The sequence below is a fragment of the Nycticebus coucang genome, chromosome 18 (genome assembly GCF_027406575.1).
Source record: "Nycticebus coucang isolate mNycCou1 chromosome 18, mNycCou1.pri, whole genome shotgun sequence".
NCBI lineage: Eukaryota > Metazoa > Chordata > Mammalia > Primates > Lorisidae > Nycticebus > Nycticebus coucang.
In genome coordinates this window covers 59,820,081-59,840,448 of record NC_069797.1, presented here as the reverse complement: position 1 = coordinate 59,840,448, position 20,368 = coordinate 59,820,081, and the positions used below count along the sequence as shown (strand labels likewise).

At 51.0% G+C, this 20,368-nt stretch overlaps 1 protein-coding gene across 1 annotated transcript; it reads left to right on the top strand.

Annotated features, from left to right (window-relative positions):
* The first annotated feature begins 2,293 nt into the window (after positions 1-2,293).
* Positions 2,294-20,100, top strand: ITGA2B (integrin subunit alpha 2b). The gene is made up of 30 exons (XM_053570330.1): positions 2,294-2,608; positions 5,679-5,800; positions 5,885-5,982; positions 6,101-6,266; positions 6,478-6,527; positions 6,620-6,665; positions 6,758-6,886; positions 7,215-7,262; positions 7,422-7,465; positions 7,629-7,682; positions 7,793-7,845; positions 8,029-8,240; positions 13,083-13,265; positions 13,498-13,543; positions 13,649-13,753; positions 13,835-13,890; positions 13,969-14,120; positions 14,310-14,438; positions 14,823-14,890; positions 15,030-15,177; positions 15,981-16,073; positions 16,351-16,430; positions 16,746-16,826; positions 16,949-17,048; positions 17,136-17,288; positions 17,410-17,532; positions 18,124-18,237; positions 18,439-18,540; positions 18,712-18,828; positions 19,845-20,100. The coding sequence occupies exons 1-30, from the start codon at positions 2,421-2,423 to the stop codon at positions 19,899-19,901; spliced, it is 3,117 nt and encodes a 1,038-aa protein (XP_053426305.1). The 5' UTR covers positions 2,294-2,420; the 3' UTR covers positions 19,902-20,100.
* The last annotated feature ends 268 nt before the right edge of the window (positions 20,101-20,368 follow it).

Genomic DNA, 20,368 nt, shown 5'->3' with positions numbered 1-20,368 from the left:
GAAGACTGGGTTAAGTATTCATTCTAACAAATTACATGCCTACCATGAACTAGGCACTGGGAATTCAGCAGTGAAGAAAGGCCATTCTAGTCCAGGTGTAGTGGCTCACGCCTATAATCCTAGCACTTTGAGAGGCTGAGGTGGGAGGATTGCTTGAAGTCAGGAGTGTTAAGACCAGCCTGAGGAAGAGGGAGACCTCATCTCTACTAAGAATAGGGCGGCGCCTGTGGCTCAGTCGGTAAGGCGCCGGCCCCATATACCGAGGGTGGTGGGTTCAAACCCACCCCGGCTGAACTGCAACCAAAAAATAGCTGGGCATTGTGGCGGGCGCCTGTAGTCCCAGCTACTTGGGAGGCTGAGGCAAGAGAATTGCTGAAGCCCAGAAGTTGGAGGATGCTGTGAGCTGTGTGATGCCACGGCACTCTACCGAGGGCCATAAAGTGAGACTCTGTCTCTACAAAAAACAAAACAAAACAAAAAAAAAATAGAATAATTAGCCAGGTGGCATGCTCCTATAGTCCAATCTACTCAAGAGGCTGAGGCAGGAGGATTGATTGAACCCAAGAGTTTGAGGTTGCAGTGAGCTATGATGATGCCACTGCACTAGCCAGGGTGACAGAGCAAAACTCTGTTTCAAAAAAAAAAAAAGTCCAGGAGCTTCTAGCCTAGTTAAGGATTGAATTCTTAGCTGTATGCTGAAGTGGTAAAGTATGAGGGGAAGGGAGGAACTGAGAAGACTTTAGAATGGCACGAAGTGGTTGAGCAGGATAAAGCTAAGGTTTCAGAAAACAGAAATCAAAAGGAGGATGTGGCTATCTTCCTTTACCCCTAGCAGACCTCTTGAATCTCCTTCCTGAGAACCTGCTCTTTTGGGAAGGCATGAGTGGCAGTAAGGCTTGGCACCCTTCTTCCTACTATCCACAGGAAATTACTTTGCCAGCTGGATGCAGTGGCTCACACCTGTAATCCTAGCACTTTGGGAAGCAAAGGCAAGAAAATTGCCTAAGGCCTGAAGTTTGAGACCAGCCTGAGCAATATAGCAAGATCTTGTCTCCACAAAAAATAATTACCTGAGCATAGTGGTGTGCACTACACTCCAGCCTGGGTGCAGAGTAAGACCCTATCTCTACATAAAGAAAATGACTTTCCTGGGCCGTGCCTGTCACTCAGTGAGTAGGGAGCCAGCCCCATATACCAAGGGTAGCAGGTTTGAACCCGGCCCTGGCCAAACTGCAACAAAAAATAGCCAGGCATTGTGGCAGGCGCCTGTAGTTCCAGCTACTGGGGAGTCTGAGGCAAGAGAATCACCTAAGCCCAAGAGCTGGAGGTTGTTGTCAGCTGTGACACCACGGCACTCTACTGAGGGCAACAAAGTGAAACTCTCTCTAAAAAAAGAAAATGACTTTGCCTTTCTGCTCAAAACTCATTCTTTCCGTTGTCACCCTAGGTTTTCATCTTCCATCCTTAGTGCATGGTTGCATTCAGTATTTCAGGTATTAACCTGTTGCATATTGGGCTCTTGGCCAGGCTTCTGCTACAGAAAGGAGCCTTGCTCTCAAGGGACTCATTTACACAATCCTGTGAACAGACCACAACTAAAAAGGGTGATTAGTTCTCTGCCCTTGTATGTTTGCCCTAAGCAAAAACCCCAACCAGAATCAAGTCTTGGTGGTTAGACAAGAGCTCCATCACCCAGCTTCACCTGTGCACTAGTGCATAGTCTCAGAGCTTGTGAGCCGAAATACGGTGGAATGATTCCACCTTATCCCCATTCACCACTATGTCCCCTGCACTGGCTGCACTGCTGTGGCTACACTAAGACTTGAGAATGTTGCTGCACCAACATAGCTGACTGAGGCTGCCCAAGGCCCTGGAAGGAGGAAGTGGATAAGTGAATTATCCAAAAAGATACAGCAGCTTCAAGTCTTATCAGGGAGCAGCAGCAACTTCCTTCCCCCATCTCTGCCCAAGTCACAAAGTGCCATAGCAGTGCAGGCAGTTGGAAGAGAGAAGGGAAGAGATGTTGAATTGTGGGCTAGAGTAGAGCTGCATGGACGTTATATTTCACAATCACTATTCCAAGCAGAAAGTGATGGTGGCTTTGATTAGCATGGTGGTAGTAAAGCTGAAGTTAAGATTCAAGAGATGTAGTTGAGGGACAGAACCAACCAGACCTGTTATAAACTACTCTCAGGAAAAGGGAGGAGTCGTGGCTTTCAGCCATAACCATCTGCAGAGTGGCCTCATCCCCTTCCTGGAAATCCTAGAAACCTTAATGGGTCCAGAGGCTTTTGCTCTGCCCACTGCCCAGCAAATTACTTTGGGTTCCAGTTTGATAAGAAAAGACTTCCTGAAGTAGAAACTGAAGGGAAGAGGAAGGACCTGGCCCATTCTTGCTGAGGAGGTTGTGGAAGAAGAAGATGGCCAGAGCTTTGTGTCTACCACATGCCCTCTGGCTTCTGGAGTGGGTGCTGCTGCTCATGGGACCTGGTGCTTCCCCTCCTGCTCAGGCATTGAACCTGGACCCAGTGCAGCTCACCTTCTATACAGGCCCCAATGCCAGCCACTTTGGGTTTTCATTGGATTTCTACAAGGACAGCCAAGGCAGGTGAGCCCTGGGGAAAGTTTGGGTGCTGTGAGAGAGGACCCATGCTTCACAGCTTGTGTGGGCCTCAAATTCCTCATTTGTGATGGATGGTAGTTGAACACGGTGACTTCTGGGGTCTGTTAAGTTGAGCTCTTGTCAGGAATACTGGGGATCAATCAGCTGGGTAAGGGTGTCAGGGAGGGCACTATGAGGAGATGGACACTGAGACTACAGCAAGAAAAAGGGAAGACAAAAATTGATGATGCCTTTTCCCCTCCCAAGTTGTATGACCCTCTCCATCCTCAACACCTCCAAATACAGAAAGGAGCACATGTCCTAAATTGATATGCAAAACCATAAAATTAGCTACCATCCCCATCTTTTCTACTCCATTTCCTTCATCCTCATCAAAATTACAGATATTTGAAAAGAAGCAATAGATCAGTCCTGGCTCCTCCCCTCTATAGCTGTGTACCCTGAGCTGCTCATTGTGGTAGACACTGTGCTGCCCAGCTTTGGGTTGTGGCAATGGCAGATAGGGCAAACAGCCTTCAAGTGTCAGTCACTTGGTATTTCCTCTCTTGACAAGAGCCACTGCACCCAAAATTCCCCTTCACAAGGTGGCCCACATCCATTGACTGATCAGTGAAAAGGGTGTTAAGGGTCCAGACATCTAACAATGGGTCAACTCTAACAATGCTGAAGGGTCCTTCTAGCTGCAGAGCCCTCAGGTCTTTGAATCTCAGCTCAACTCCTTCCTCTGCTCCTGCTTCTTTCCCCTCCTTTACACAGGTAGTGGTCCCATGGGCACTACTTAAACATCCTGCATGCTAAGAAAAATTAAAGCATTTTTTCAAAAGCACTTGTTAAATATTCAGCACAACCATGCTGTCACGCATACATTTATTACATTTGCTCCTTCTGACAGCATAGATTGGTTAGTATTTATTATTCCTAATGTTCATGTGGTAGAACTATGATTTAAATCTAGATCTGGCTGAGCATGGTGGCTTACACCTGCAATGTCAGTAGTTTGGGAGGGTGAGGAGGCAGGGGAAGATTGCTTAGGCCAGGAATTAGAGACCAGCCTGGGGAACACAGCAAGACCTATCTCTGTGAAAAAATGTTAAAAATAAGATGAGGTACAGTGGCTCACTCCTATAATCCTAGAACTCTGGGAGGCTGAGGGGGATGGATTGCTTGAGCTCACAAGTTGGACACCAACCTGAGCAAGAGATAGACCCTGTCTCTAAAAACTAGCTGGGCGTGGCTCAGTACCTATGGCTGAAGCAGCTATGGTGCCAGCCACATACACCTGAGCTGGTGGGTTTGAATCCAGCCCGGGCTCGCCATACAACGATGGCTGCAACCAAAAAATAGCCGGGCGTTGTGGTGGGTGCCTGTAGTCCCAGCTACTTGGGAGGCAGAGGCACAAGAATCACTTAAGCCCAGGAATTGGAGTTGCTGTGAGCTGTGATGCCACAGCACTCTACCCAGGGTGACAGCTTGAGGCTCTGTCTCAAAAACCAACAAAAAAAATAGCCGGGCCTGTAGTCCCAGCTACTTGGGAGGCTGAGGCAAGAGGATCACTTGATTTCCAAGAGTTTGAGGTTGCTGTGAGCTATGATATTATGGCATTCTACCAAGTATGACAAAGTGAGACTCTGTCTTGAAAAAAAAGAAAAATGTTAAACACAAAAATAAGTTTTAGAAAACCTATATCTACCAACCTGAGCAAGAGTGAGGCCCTGTCTCTATCCTGTCTCTATTAAAAATAGAAAAATTAGCCAGGATTTGTGGTGGGCTCCTTGTAGTCCCAGCTACTGGGGATGCTGAGGTAGGAGTATCAATTGAATCTAAGAGTTTGAGGTTGCTGTGAACTAGGCTGATGCCACAACTCTCTAGCCTGGGACAAGAGAGTGAGTCTGTTTCAAAAACAAAACAAAACAAAACAAAAACCTAGATCTTCTAAGGTCTTCAGCTCTATCAGCACCCCACCTCCCACTTTAGAGGTACCTTCTAACTTCCCTTCATCTTTTTATTTTATTTTTCAGCTTTTTGGCTGGGGCCCGAGTTGAACCCACCACCTCCAGTATATGGAGCGGGTGCCCTACTCCTTAAGCCACAAGCACTGCCCAGGGCTTCCATCCGTCTTAACTATTAAAACCAGATCTCAGGGGCGGTGCCTGTGGCTCAGTCGGTGAGGCGCTGGCCCCATATACCGAGGGTGGCGGGTTCAAACCCGGCCCCGGCTGAACTGCAACCAAAAAATAGCCGGGCGTTGTGGCGGGCGCCTGTAGTCCCGGCTACTCTGGAGGCTGAGGCAGGAGAATCGCTTAAGCCCAGGAGTTGGAGGTTGCTGTGAGCTGTGTGATGCCATGGCACTCTACCAAGGGCCATAAAGTGAGACTCTGTCTCTACAAAAAAAAAAGGATATGGTATGGGTGGCGCCTGTGGCTCAGATGGTAGGGTGCTGGCCGCATATACCAAGGGTGGCGGGTTCAAACCCAGCCCCTGCCAAACTGCAACAAAAAAATAGCCAGGCGTTGTGGCAGCACCTGCAGTCGCAGCTACTCGGGAGGCTGAGGGAAGAGAATCACCTAAACCCAGGACTTGGAGGTTGCTGCTGTGAGCTGAGATGCCACAGCACTCTACCAAGGGCGATAATGTGAGGCTGCCTCCACAGAAGAAAAAAAAACAAAAAGAACGGATATGGTAACAGTCGAGAGACAGATGTTCTAGGAAGCATGTAAACTCCTGGGTTTTGTTGGGATAGTGTACAGAGTGTAAGAGGTCTTTTTCAGCAAAGATATAAAATCCTTTATGTTCAAATCAAACCAAAATAGTTATAGTCCCAGCTTTACTCTCAACTCCTTGGGTTACTTAGGCACGTGATTTCCCTCTCTGAGAGTCAGTTTCACTGACCATAAAATGAAGAGGTGGGCGTCGGTGGTCTGTGAGGTCTCATTGAGGAGAGATGGTGTCCCCCACGCCAATGCCACACCACCTTCTGGAGAATACTCCCAGCGTGGACACTGGGACCTGGGAAACGCCAGAATCTGCGCCGCGCTCACCCAGCTTTCCTACACAGTACGGCTATCGTGGTGGGCGCACCGCGGACCCTGGGCCCCAGCCAGGAGGAAACCGGTGGAGTGTTCCTGTGCCCCTGGAGGGCGGAGGGCGGCCAGTGCACCTCACTGCACTTCAACCTCAGTGAGTCCCAAAGAGGAAAAAGGGAGGGGACCAGAGAGACGTGGATAGCTGCTTCAGCAACCCACCCCTTCTTGTGCCCTCTAGATGATGAGACCCGAAAAGTAGGCTCCCAAATTTTCCAAACTTTCAAGGCCGGGCAAGGACTGGGGGCATCGGTTGTCAGCTGGAACGACATCATTGTGGTGGGCATCCCCCCGCCCCCCGCAGTATAGGGCACAGGGGAACAATTGGCGGCGGGGACATGTTGTGGGGGAAGCCAGGTCTCGCGCCCTTCCCCACTCTCCTGTGGCCCTGCTCCAGGCCTGTGCCCCCTGGCAGCACTGGAACGTCCTAGAAGAGGCCGACGAGGCTGAGAAGACGCCTGTAGGTGGCTGCTTCTTAGCTCGGCTCCAAAGCGGCGGCCGCGCAGAGTACTCACCCTGCCGAGCGAATACCATGACCAGCGTTTACCCGAAAAATAGATATAGTAAGCTCCGCCCTTTTTTTGATCCCACCCCCAGCGCCCAGACCTTGTATTCGATCTGGCCACCCAAAATCCCAGGTTCTGGCCCCGCCCCGCCCCCATCCAGACCGCGCCTCTATGTGATATCCATGGCCCTGCCCCGCCCAGCTCCAGGTCCCAGTGCAGGACTTCCTGATCAGTCCTTTCGCTGACCCCTCCTCCTTACCTCCCCTAGGGGTAGATAGGCGCTACTGCGAAGCTGGCTTCAGCTCAGCGGTCACTCAGGCAAGTCGGGAGCAAGACAGCAAGAGGGAAAGAACAGTGTGGGGGCAGCAGCTGAACAGTGACGCCTCTCACCTTCAGGGTTTCTCTTTCAGGCTGGGGAACTGGTACTTGGGGCTCCTGGTGGCTATTTTTTCTTAGGTATGTGAGGGTCCATACACCTCCCTGCCTTCTTACAGCTAGGGAAGCCCCAGGCGTCTTGACCCCCACACCCCTTGTGCCTGGCGCCCTAGGTCTCCTGGCCTGGGCTCCAATTGCTGATATCATCTCGAATTACCGTCCGGGTACCCTTTTGTGGCACGTGCCCACCCAGCGATTCAGTTTTGACTCCAGCAAAATAGAGGACTTGGACAGCTACCGGGGTAACCTGCTGCCTCTCTCTCAATCTTCTCAACACCCCGGGTCACCGACCACTCCTTAAGGTCAGGTCCTATCCCTGAGGGAGCCTGGGTGTCATCTGCTCCTGCGGCTTCCCGTAAGACTACCCAACTCCAATAAACACCATCCCTCCCTTTCCGCCGTGGACTCGCAGTGCAGGCTAGGGCAGGTCTTAGCCTCTTGGTGGCTCTAGTTTTCCCATCTGCACAGTGCGGGGTTTGGAATGTTGGCCCTTAAGTCCCGTCGTTCCTTGCCCTCATCCCCTCCTTCCTGCGCTCCTTCTGTAAAGACTAATTTCAGCTGTATCCTCAGGGTACTCAGTGGCGGTGGGTGAATTCGACGGGGATCTCGGCACTACAGGCAAGGAATTTATTTAGGGGCGGGGGTTGGAAAGCCCAGCCCAGGGAGGAGCGCCTCTCTGAAATCTCCCCTGGGCGAGGAAATCTCCCCTGGGAGGGGAATAGGGATCAAGAGGGATGAAGTTCTACGGCTCTCATTCGCTGAGCCGGCTCTCCCCAGAATATGTCTTCGGTGCCCCTACTTGGAGCTGGACCCTGGGAGCGGTGAGTGTCCCCCTTGCCTGCCACTTGGCATCCCGAATTCCCTGACCCCAGACCCCAAGCTGACAACTCCTCCTCCCTGAAAACCATCTGTCCTTTCTCACCTGGAGTGGGAGGCTACGGTAGGGAACAAGAATGACACGCTCCCCGTGTGCTGTCCATGCAGGTGGAAATTTTGGACTTGCACTTCCGCAGGCTGCACCGGCTGCAGGGAGAGCAGGTAGGCGCTGGATCCCGTTGGCAGTGTCGGAAGCCATTGAGCTGAGACCCTGGAATAAGAAGGTGCAGGGTCCAGAGGTGTGAATTAAGATGCTGCTCATCTTCTTGCAGATGGCTTCATATTTCGGACACTCAGTAGCTGTCACTGATGTCAACGGGGATGGGTGAGAAGGACACTTCACCCTTATCTGTTTGGATCTCCAATTACCAGAGGCAGAAGCTGCCCTCAATCTCTTCCTTTCCTAGCCCCGCTTCTCATGTATCCACTCAAAGGATGGGGAGAGAGAAAGTGGGTGAGATTTAGCCCTAGCCCCGCCAGCCCCTGTAACCAACCATCTGTCCTTCAGGAAGCATGATCTGCTAGTGGGTGCTCCACTGTACATGGAGAGTCGGGCAGACCGCAAGCTGGCCGAGGTGGGGCGCGTGTATTTATTTCTGCAGCCCAGAGGCCCTCACACACTGGGCACCCTCAGCCTCCTGCTGACCGGCACACAGCTGTATGGGCGATTTGGCTCTGCTATCGCGCCTCTGGGTGACCTCAACAGGGATGGCTACAATGGTGAGAAAAGAGAGAAACCCTGCTTGCTGCAGAGGCGTTAACAGCCATAACAAAACTATGGACTTGTCCTGAGGGCAGGTGAAGCCAGGATGGGCTTTAAGCAGGGAGTGGCTCCATCATATGTGTGGTTTGCAGATGGGGTCTGCTGAGTGGAGAGCACACAAGCGAGTTAAAGAAGAGAGCTGTTAGGGTGTGTTTGCCTTAATTTGGGCAAAAGATGGTGACCTCCTGGCCATGGATTTTGGTAGCAGTGTTAGAGATGAGGGTAACTTCACAGATATTTAGGACTTAGATTATTAGGACTTGATGGGAGACTGGATGTAGGGCTAATGGAGAGGAGAAGTTAGGTGAGTGTGATGCTCTTTACTGCCTGGCACTCAGGCCATGCAGCAGGTCTTGGGGGAGGAGAGAGATCAACTCTGGACATGTAGAGCTTGAAGGGCTTGGGAACATTAGGTGGAAATATCCAGAGGGCAGTTGGATGTGGCTTCCCCCACTTCCACATGGAAGGTCTGAGTGGGAAATGTTGGGTTGGGGAAGATGAACGAGGTCTTAGGATCCTGAGAAATGAAAAGAGGCCCAGTATAAACCATGGGGAGCACAAAGATTTAGGAGACTCCAGAGGAGGTGAGTCTGGTAATGAAACAGAAGACTGTCCAGAGAGGTAGAAGGGAAACAAGGAGATCTGATGGTCCAGAACTCAAAGGAAGAGAGTACTTTAAGCAGGGGGATAGTGGGTGGAAGGGCAGTGGCGGCGGCTGCTGCCGCCGCTGAAAGGTATAATTAGGTGGGGCTGCAGAAATATACGTGGGCTTTAACAAAAAGGAGATCACTGGTGACAGTGACAAGAACTGATTCATGCCAGGATAGGGACAGAAGCCAAAATGGCAAGATATGAGTGAAGGCGAAGAATTAGAGGCAGCCAGGGTAGACAGAACTTCCAAGAAGTTTGAATAATCCAGCCCCACATAACGACTCACCTGGCCCATGGGAGGCAAGGCCTGCTGGTGGGCTACACTGTATATGGCAAGCTGAGCAGACCACAAACTTTTTCCTTTACGAAAGGGACAAGAGAAAAGATGGTCATGGAAAAGAGATGAGGGTCAAAGGAAAATTATTTCAATTTGGAAGAATATGGTCTTGTGGGGAAATAAGGGGATGAAACAGCAGAATGTTCCTGTGATGCCCAGGGTAGGGGAGACTCAGCCCAATGGCCTCATAAAAGAAACACCTACTGCGGGGTCAGTTGAGGAAAGAGGAAAGAAAGTAGGTATGGATTTATAATACAACGTTGGGCTGGGCTACTTCTCTCTCTCTTTCTCTCTCTTTTTTTTTTTTTTTTGAGACAGAGTCTCATTTTATTGCCCTTGGTAGAGTACTGTAGCGTCACAGCCACCTCCAACTCCTGGGCTTAGGCAATTCTCTTGCCTCAGCCTCCTGGTGTAGCCGGGACTACAGGCACCCACCACAACGCCTGGCTATTTTTTGTTGTTGTTGCAGTTTGGCCCAGGCCAAAACTAGTCCAATACCTATACTGCCACCCTAGGTATATGGGGCCGGCGCCCTACCCACTGAGCCACAGGCGCCACCTGCACTACTTCTCTTTGTTAAGTAAGAGATGAGGTCACTCACTGAAGGAAGTGGCGGGGATGGGGGAGGGAGAACTTGACCGAACAGAGAGGGTTAGAAATAGATGCTAGAGCCAGGCACGTGCCACATGCCTGTAGCCTTAGTTAGCTACTCAGGAGGCTGAGGCAAGAGGATGACTTGAGCCCCAGGAGTTTGAGTCCAGCCTGGACAACTTAATGAGCTGCCATCTCTAAAAAAAAGAAATAGGTGCTGAGCAGAAAGCCCTGCAAGATTGCCTCCAGGCACCATTGAGATTCCTAGTCATGGCTGGAGATCAGGAATTCATGGTGCTCCAATTTACTCTGTCTCGCCAGCAACCCTGGGTTAAATTAGTCCAAGGTGGGGTCTAGCCAGGATTTCCTAGGACCAGCAATGGGGCAAGAAGCCTGAGGATATGACAAGGGTGATCAAATTGTCAGGAAATAAATGAAAAGATGAGGAGGCTTGGCACCTAAGGCTCAGCGGCTAGAGCACCAGCCACATACACCAGAGCTGGTGGGTTCAGATCCAGCCCAGGCCTGCCAAACAACAATGACAACTACAACCAAAAAATAGCTGGGCGTTGTGGCGGGCGCCTCTAGTTCCAGCTACTCAGGAGGCTGAGGCAATAGAATTGCTTAAGCCCAAGAGTTGGAGGTTGCTGTGAGCTGTGACGCCATGGCACTCTACCCAGAGCAACATAGTAAGGCTCTGTCTCAAAACCAAAAAGAAAAAAAAAAAAAGAAAGAAAAGATGAGGAGACCAAAGATCAGGAGATAGTAGAAGCCAAGGGCCAGTAGATAGAATAGTGGTCAGAGGGTGATCTGTTTAGATGAATTCTGTGTAATTTGATCAGAAAAATCAATATTTATTTATTTATCTTTTTTTTTGAGACAGAGTCTCATTATACTGTCCTCAGTAGAGTGCTGTGATATCACAGCTCACAGCAACCTCAAACACTTGGGCTTAAGCGATTCTCTTGCCTCAACCTCCCAAATAGCCGGGACTACAGGAGCCTGCCACAACGCCCAACTTTTTTTGTTGTTGTTGCAGTTGCCATTGTTGCGTAGCTGGCCCAGGCCAGGTTCGTCAGTCAGCCTCAGTGTATGTGGCCGACACTGTAACCACTGTTCTACAGGCTCCAAGCCATTCATTTATTTTGAGGCAAAGGGTCTTTTTTGTCACCCTAGGTAGAGTGCCATGTCATCATAGCTCACAGCAACCTCAAACTCTTAGAGCTCAAGAGATCCTCTTGCCTCAGCCTCCTGAGTAGCTGGGACTACAGGTGCCCTCCACAACACCTGGCTATTTTTTTTTTTTTTTTTGGCCGGAGCTGGGTTTGAACCCGCCACCTCCGGCATATGGGACCGGCGCCCTACCCGCTGAGCCACAGGCGCCGCCCACACCTGGCTATCTTTTAGAGATGGAGTCCCACTCTTGCTCATGCTGGTCTCAAACTCCCAAGCTCAGCAATCCATTTGCCTTGGCCTCCCAGAGTTCTAGGATTATAGGCCTGAGCCACCATACCTGGTCTCTATAAAGCAGTGGTTCTCAACCTTTCTAATACCTTCTAATGCCTCGACCATCTAATACAGTTCCTCATGTTGTGGTGACCCCCAACACAATTATTTTCATTGCTACTTCATAACTGTAATTTTGCTACTGTTATGAATTGTAATGTAAATATCTGATATGCAGGATATATTTTCATTATTACAAAGGGGTCACAACTCACAGGTTGAAAACCACTGCATGAAGATATGTAGGCTGGGCCCAGTGGCTCACGTCTGTAATTTTAGCATTCTGGGAGGCCAAGGCTGGTGGATTGCCTGAGCTCACAGGTTTGAGACTAGCCTGAGCAAGAGCAAGACCCCATCTCTAAAAATAGCCGGGCGTGGGCAGTGCCTGTGGCTCAGTGAGTAGGGCGCCAGCCCCATATGCCGAGGGTGGTGGGTTCAAACCCAGCCCCGGCCAAACTGCAACAAAAAAAATAGCCGGGCGTTGTGGTGGGTGCCTGTAGTCCCAGCTGCTCGGGAGGCTGAGGCAGGAGAATCACGTAAGCCCAAGAGTTAGAGGTTGCTGTGAGCCGTGTGACACCACGGCACTCTACCGGAGGGCGGTACAGTGAGACTCTGTCTCTACAAAAAAATAGATAGATAAATAAATAAATAAATAAAAATAGCCAGGCGTCGTGGTAGGTGCCTGTAGTCCCAACTACTTGGGAGGCTGAGGCAAGATAATTGCTTGAGCCCAAGAGTTTGAGGTTGCTGTGACATAAGACGCATAGCACTCTACTGAGGGTGACAAAGTGAGACTCTGTCTCAAAAAATAAATAATTAATAATAATAAAGAATTAAAAAATTAAAATAAAAAACTGAACAGAAAACATACCATAAAGCAAAGTCTTTTTTTTTTTTTTGGATTTTTGGCCGGGGCTAGGTTTGAACCCACCACCTCTGGCATATGGGACTGGCGCCCTACTCCTTGAGCCACAGGAGCCACCCAAAGCAAAGTCTTAAAACAAAGACATTTCAACATATATACCAAAGATCTTAATTCCTATTATATGCAGAGAACAGTTACAAAATAATAAGATTATGATGCCTGACAATTTTTTTAAGGTAATCTTAAAAGTTATTAATGGTGATGAGCTCACAAAATGACTGTGTCTGCATGGTGGGAGTGGAAAGGAATGAAGGTCCCAAAAGAAAGAGATCCTCAGGGGCCAGTGTTTAGTAGGTCTCAGTTACCTAGTCTTCTGGGACTCAGTTTTTTTTAATTTAAAATGGGAATAATAATGCCTAATGTTCAGGATTGAATGTAATTTTATAGCACAACAGTCCTATACACATTGTATAGACCTATCCACCAGCAAGTCTATAGACATTGAGGAAGGGGTAATCTTTTCAATATAGATTCTTAATAGATAGTGAGAGCTGTTACTGTGTTTATAACAGCCCTACTTGACAGGGCTCCTGCCTACCTGATTATAAATTCCTGGAGGGTAAGACCCTTTCCTGGTCTCCTGGGATCTATCCAGAGAAGGAGCTCAGGAAAATTTTACAAAATTCTCTGGGGGTCAGGGAGGCAGCGCCTGTGGCTCAAGGAGTAGGGCGCCAGCCCCATATACTGGAGGTGGTGGGTTCAAACCCAGCCCTGGCCAAAAAAAACAAACAAAGTTCCCTGGGGGGATTAAATAACAAATAACTACTCTCTTTCTGTTATTCCTTCCAGATGTTGCAGTGGCTGCCCCCTATGGGGGCCCCAGTGGTCGGGGCCAGGTGCTGGTGTTCCTGGGTCAGAGTGAGGGGCTGAGTTCACGGCCCTCTCAAGTCCTGGACAGTCCCTTCCCCAAAGGCTCTGGCTTTGGGTTCTCCCTTCGAGGTGCTATAGACATCGATGACAACGGATACCCAGGTGCTCCTATACTTCTCCCAGCTAGAAATGCCCAAGAAAGGCCGTTGGGCATTTTCCAGAAGTGCCTGACCTTGCCCCACTATGGTCTCTGACTGGTCTGTGTGACTGGGATGCCAGGGCCCCATGTCAAACCTCCAGTAGGGAGAACTGTATGGGGAACCCCTGGGAAGGTGAGATGAGGACCCTGTGCCCTCTCTACTTTCATTTCTGACCCCCTTCCCAATATCTATAGACCTGCTAGTGGGAGCTTACGGGGCCAACAAGGTGACTGTATACAGGTAAGCGCTGGCTCCAGGGGCAGGGTGGGGAAGAGCCCATACCATCAGAGGAGGATCAGTCAGGAGAGGCCACAATGGCAAACCTCCTCCAATCCATCTTATCAGAGCTCAGCCGGTAGTGTTGGCCACTGTCCAGTTGCTGGTGCAAGACTCACTGAATCCTACTGTGAAAAATTGTGTCCTGCCCCAGACTAAGACATCAGTGAGCTGGTGAGGAGGTGGAAAGCCTGGGCCAGGCAGGATCTGGCCTCAGAAAGGCCCCAGCCCCTGAACCCTCGCATGTCTTTGCAGCTTTGATATCCTGATGTGTGTGGGAGCCACTGGGCACAACATTCCTCAGAAGCTGTGTGAGTAGCAGGGAGGAGGTGGCCCCAAGCTCCTCTGGAGGCTGGTGGAGACATTCTGACTCCTGCCTGCCCTGACAGACCTAAATGCCGAGCTGCAGCTTGATAAGCAGAAGCCCCGCCAGGGCCGGCGGGTGCTCTTGCTGGACTCTCAACAGGCAAGCACCACGTTGAATCTGTACCTGGGAGAAAGGCACAGACCCATCTGTCACACCACTAAGGCCTTTCTTCGAGTAAGTCCAACTGGAGATTGGCAGGGCTGGGTGTGCAGACCTCATCTACCAGACTTATTTATCCATCCCTGGGGCACTGGACTGGGTGCTGTGGGTCCAGGGATTGTCAGTAGACTATGGTGCCTACTGGACAAGAGAAGGTGGAGTGTGTACAGTAGCAAGATGCCCTGACTCTTGCTCCCCTCCTAGGATGAGGCAGACTTCCGGGACAAGCTAAGTCCCATCGTGCTCAGTCTCAACGTGTCCCTGTCCCCCAAGGAGGAGGCTGGAGCAGCCCCTGCTGTCGTGCTGCATGGAGACACCCATGTCCAGGAGCAGGTACAGACAGGCAGGGGCAGGCAAGGGAGGTACAGAATCCCTTTCAGAAAGTCAGAGTTACAGATAGGTGTCCAAGTCATAATGTGAACCCCCAAACCTTGATATCACCTCTAATATCTGATATTAGGATAAAATCTAAGCCCTAATGAAAATCGCAAAATCTCAGTGTCCCCTAAACTCTGATTAAGTCCGCAAGTCCTGATATCACCACCTCTGACATTATCCTCAATCTTCATTTAAACTCCAAAGACCTGATGTCATCGCTAAATTCAGCGATCTTCTTATTCCCCATTGTGAATCCCAAGCCTATCCTAACCCTGATGTGACTCCGCCAACTTCACATGCCCCCCAGCTTACCTGCACACCCTGCTGTGCACCCTCTAGACCCGCATCATCCTGGACTGTGGGGAAGACGATGTGTGTGTGCCCCAGCTCCAGCTCACTGCCAACGTGTGAGACCTCCCACTCTACTCTACCCTGAACCTTTCTGCCCCAGTGATATCCACTCCCTGTCTAGGTGTCCTCCTCTCCTCCCAGGTCCTGGGTCTGGACCTGGACCCAGCCTCCCTGGCTTCACCTTTTCCCCTGTAGGACGAGCTCCCCACTCCTAGTTGGGGCAGATAATGTGCTGGAGCTGCAGATGGACGCAGCCAACAAGGGTGAGGGGGCGTATGAGGCAGAGCTGGCCGTGCACCTGCCCTCAGGGGCCTACTACATGCATGCCCTCAGCAATGTGGAGGTAAGCCCCCGCAGCATTGCTGGGGATCTGGAAGGTGCCGAGCCTTGACTGTCATCTCCCTCCCTGAAAGCTCCCCCTTCTATTATGCTTTGCTGTAATCCTAGCCTGTAATCCAAGCACTCTGGGAAGCCAAGGTGGGAGGATCACTTGAGCATCAGGAGTTCAAGACTACCCTAAGCAAAAGCGAGACCCCATCTCTACTAAAAATAGGAAAATCTGCCAGGTGTCATGGCATATAGTTCCAGCTACTTGAGAGGCTGAGGCAGGAGGATCAGTAGAGCCCAGGAGTGTGAGCTTGCTATGAGCTATAACACCACGGTACTCTACCCATGGCAACAGAGTGAGACTCTGTCTCAAAAAAAAAGAAAATTCTTTTTTATCTGAAAGAGGACTACTTGCTCATGGCACAAAATTCAAGAACCCTATTATGAAGCCCCCCAAAATGGCTTGAGAAGTAAATGTTAATAGGAATCTCTGTTAACATTTGATGGATTTTAAGTCTTTTTCGTAACATTGACAGGCACTCGCATAAGTATATATTTATTTGTTATTTGGATGATGTAGTTAGGGTCATACTCTATGTGATGTTTTGTGGTTTTTATTTCCAAAATGAAAATTCATAAAATATAATAAAGTGCTACAACAACACATGTAATAGATCATGATAGTCCCTTGAAATCTCACCCCAAGAAACACCTCCTTCCCACCCTGGCACACAAGTCTTTTCCAGACTTCCCAAGGGAGCTTAAATATATACAGGATGTTCTATAACCAATTTCTTTCTCGGAACCGCCTCCATGAAGGGGTTTGAGAGGCTCACCTGTAACCAGAAGAAGGAAAATGAGACCAAGGTGGTGCTGTGTGAGCTAGGCAACCCCATGAAGAAGAACGCCCAGGTGAGGCCACTGAGTCATGGTTGCTGGGTGTCCGCACAGGGACAGCCAGGTTTTAGGGGCTGGGTTTTAGAATCAAATAGCTCTGGGCTAGAATCCTGTCTTCACACTTCCTAGTTGCATGTTCTTGGTTGAGCGACTTTTCTCCTCAGAGGTGGCTTCTGGGTAAAATAAAGATAATACTGGTGACCTTTGAGGGTGAGGATTGGAGGCCACATTCAAGGCAGGGCTGCCCAGAGAGAGCACATGGGCAGTGACTTTGGCTTTCCCTGTTCCCCAGATAGGAATCACAATGTTGGTGAGTGTGGGAAACCTGGAAGAAGCTGGAGAGCATGTGTCCTTCCAGCTGCAGATCAGGAGGTACTGACCTGGGAGCACTCCTACCCACTCCCAGCCCCTATATGACCTCAGTGCAAAGCCCCTTATGCCTCTTCTACACAGCAGGTCTTCTGAGATGCCTAGTCTTCAGACTTCCCCATTCCCTTTGTTCCTCAGAGACTTGTATCTGAGTCTTGGCGTCCCAGAGGAAGTTCTTTCCTAGATCTAACTTCAGTATGGCATACTAGTTAGGAAATTAGCTCTCCCTGAGCCCTCTAAAATTCTGGCTCCTCCCCAGAGAGTCACTGGGCTGGCGTCACTGACATGCTTCTACTTATCCTCTCCTCTCCCCTCCAGCAAAAACAGCCAGAATCCGAATAGTGAGCCTGTGCTGCTGGATGTGCCAGTCTGGGCAGAGGCACAAGTGGAGCTGCATGGGTGAGAGGCCAGGGGTGGAAAAAGGAGACGGCAGGCAGGATTCTAAAGTTCAACAGGCCCTGGAGGACCCTCCACAGGCCAGTCAAAGATCATACTCTCTTTGGGGGCTTGGGCACCTGTAGGAACTCCTTTCCAGCCTCCCTGGTGGTGGCAGCAGAAGAAGGTGACAGGGAGCAGAACAGCATGGACAGCTGGGGCCCCAAAGTGGAACACACCTATGAGGTAGGAAGTGGCCTTTGGATCCCGGGATAAGGTGAGAGGGTCCTCAGAGCTGTAGGCTGGATGTGGAGTTCTCTGCCCCACCTGTAGCTGCACAATGATGGCCCTGGGACTGTGAGTGGCCTCCGCCTCAGCATCCACCTCCCCAGCCAGTCTCAGTCCTCTGACCTGCTCTACATCCTGGATGTACAGCCCCACGGGGGTCTTCAATGTTCCCCACAGCCGTCCCCTAACCCTCTCAAGGTGAGAACCTGGGTGGAAGAAAGAGCTGTGGGGGAAGCAAGCCCCAGCCCCACAGCTAGGGCACCTCAGGATGGGAGAGATGGGCAGACTATAGGGCCTGACTGCTTCTTTGCCTCCCTAGCTGGCCTGGAAGCTGCCTACCCCCAGCCCTTCCCCCATCCACTCAGAGGATCACAGGCGGGAGCGCAGGCATGCCTTCCCAGGCCCCAAGCAGCTCTCGAGGCTTCAGGATCCAGTTCTGGTGGTGAGCAAGCTCTGTGGTCTCTGGCTGGGACCTCCCTGGGACCCAGGGACAGAGAGGATGGGAGGCAGGTAGGGAGCCCAGAGTCTGAGGTGTGGTATGAGCCTCATGTGGGCCACCCCAAGCACTCCAGGTGAATGGGCAGAGTTATGCTGACTTGTAGCTGGGATACACTCCTATTTTTTAAAGCTTCCCAGTACATTAAAGAAAATGAAAAAATAGGGGCGGCGCCTGTGCTTCAAGGAGTAGGGCGCCGGCCCCATTTACCGGGGTGGCGGATTCAAGCCTGCCCCGGCCAAAACTGCAAAAAAAAAAAAAAGAAGAAGAAGAAAGAAAGAAAAAAACACCAAAGCCGGATTACCAAAAATCTGAGTATTGAACACTGTAGGATGACCCACTTCTTCCAGCCCTCTCCCAGCATCTTTGGGACTATGTGAGCACTGCTGTGCATCTGAAGCTTGAATCTGAGGTCCTTCCCCAAGGGCAAGCCTGAGCGTCTTGACCTCCTTGGCCCCCTCTGTGTTGGGTCCTTGGCATGAGGGGGTGATGATGATCGGCCAGAAGGGCCCAGGTTCTGATGACTCGTCTCCTCAGAGCTGCGACTCTTCGCCCTGTACGGTGGTGCAGTGTGAGCTGCAGGAGATGGCACGCGGGCAGAGGGCCATGGTCACCGTGCTGGCTTTTCTGTGGCTGCCCAGCCTCCGCCAGGTGGGACGGGGCCTTCGGAGGCGGGGCAGAGTTGCTCCGGGATGGGGCGGGGCTTCAGGGGCCGCGAAAGGGTTAAGACAAGGTTTACTCTGGGTGTCAGGGCAGGATTAGGCAGGGGCGGGGGTCTTCCAGCGGGCTGTCTGGGGCTTGGACTCCTGCAACCAATAAGCCTTCCCTGGTTTTCACCCCCTCCCCATCCAGAGACCCCTGGATCAGTTTGTCCTACAGTCGCACGCTTGGTTCAACGTCTCCTCCCTTCCCTACACCGTGCCCGCCCTCAGCTTGCCCAGTGGGGAGGCTCTGGTGAGAGTGGAGGGATCCAGCAGAGGAGAGGAGTCCGGCAGGACCCACTGACCTCCCTGGGTCTGAGGGGTGGTACGGGTGGGTGGATTGGCTGGGGTCAGCAGTCCCAAGTTAGTCTTTGTGAAAGGCAGCTGTCAAGGTGACTGAGGAGACTCGTGGGTTTGTTCTCAGGTGCAGACAAAGTTGCTTCGGGTCTTTGAGGAAAAGGCTGTTCCAATCTGGTGGGTGCTGGTGGGTGCACTGGGTGGCCTGCTCCTGCTCACCCTCCTTGTCCTGGCCATGTGGAAGGTGAGGAGTGAAGGAGGGTGGAGTCCTCAGGTGGGCAAAGGCTTTGCCCTGCCCTACCTCACAGGGAGGCAGAAAGACATGATGGGTAATTCAGGGACAGTTGGACCTATGTCTTCACTGTTAGAATGTCATTCTCCAGGGATCTCTAGACCTGAAATTCTAAAGCCTTTAGCCCTGGGCATGAGGGGGTGGGGCCAGAAACAGTCAGAGGGAATGAGCCCTAGCTTCAGGAAATTCTGACTGAGGAAAGCAGAGTTCACCTTCTCACAGCTCTGTCCTTCCCCTCAAGCGAGGCAGGAGACCCAAGGATTAGTCCCGACCCTGCTACTTCCTGCTTAGAGGCTGGGAGAGTCAGTCACACCTCTGCATCTGGAGACAAGTGTTCATGCCCTGGGAAGACCTGGTGCTTTCAGGGAAAACCACACATTAGGCCTATAATAATCAAATGCATGTCATAATGTGCTTAAGTCATGCAGTATTTAAGAAAAATTGAAGGAGGCCAGGCACAGTGGCTCACACCTATAATCCAAGCATTTTGGGAGGCCAAGGCAGGAAGGTTGCTTGAGCTCAGGAGTTCCAGACCATCCTGAGCAACAGCAAGAGCCTGTCTCTACTAAAAAGCAGCTGTGCACAGTGGTGGGCACCTGTAGTCTCAGCTACTTGGGAGGCTCAGGCAGGAGGAGTGCTTGAGCCCAAGATTTTGAGGTTGCTATGAGTTATGATGCCATAGTACTTCACACAGGGTGACAAAAGTGAGACTCTGTCTCAAAAAAAAAATTCTTTTTTTGATGGGAAAAAAAATTAAAAAAAGAAAATCAATGATTTGTTACCTAAATTATCTCCAAATGGCAAAAGGCCTTTATCTGTGGACAAGGCACATGGTGGAGTACATGTTCCATGCTGGTCCTGGGAACAGAACCTTGCACTTGGCTGGTTTCTAGCATAGTTCCTTTACCAATGCTCTGGGGCCGAAGGATCATCTCTATACCCTGACCCTGGCCCCTGCGCACCTCCAGGTTGGCTTCTTCAAGCGGAATCAGCCGCCCCTGGAAGAAGATGAAGAGGAGGAATGATAACACAGCCCTCCCCCCACCGCTGTTCTAGCTGGGGAGGCTGGGTGGTGCCTGCTGCACCCCTTCCTCTCTGAGTTGCCTCTGAGCTCTCACACCTATGAGTTAGAGCTGTTCCAAGGGGGCCTACTGGCATTCTTACCCTCCCAACATAGCTGGGCCATTCCCTTTCCTGCTGCCCAATAAAGAGGCTGATCCTCAAACCCCAGTATGCTGTCTCCTTTGGGGGCCAGAGGGAGGCACTTAGGCGTGGTGAGCAGACAGGGTCTCTGCCAGGACAATGGTTGCAAATAACTGCTTTTAAGGAGTGTCAGAGAGTAGAGCATGGTGGGGTGGGGGTTAGGTGTGAGAGAAATTAGGGGGAATGGGTGGCAGGGCCTCCAGGAGAGACTGGGGGATGGGCATGTCTGAAGGTGGGTGGGATGGGGGCAGGTTCATCAGAGAAGAAAGGCAGGGTCCCTGGTGGACAG

Coding starts and splice junctions, on each gene's coding strand:
- ITGA2B (XM_053570330.1), top strand. CDS start 2,421: ATGGCCAGAGCTTTGTGTCTACCACATGCCCTCTGGCTTCTGGAGTGG. Junction 14,121..14,309: donor CCACTAAGGCCTTTCTTCGA/GTAAGTCCAACT, acceptor CTCCCCTCCTAG/GATGAGGCAGACTTCCGGGA. Junction 17,533..18,123: donor TTCAGGATCCAGTTCTGGTG/GTGAGCAAGCTC, acceptor TCGTCTCCTCAG/AGCTGCGACTCTTCGCCCTG.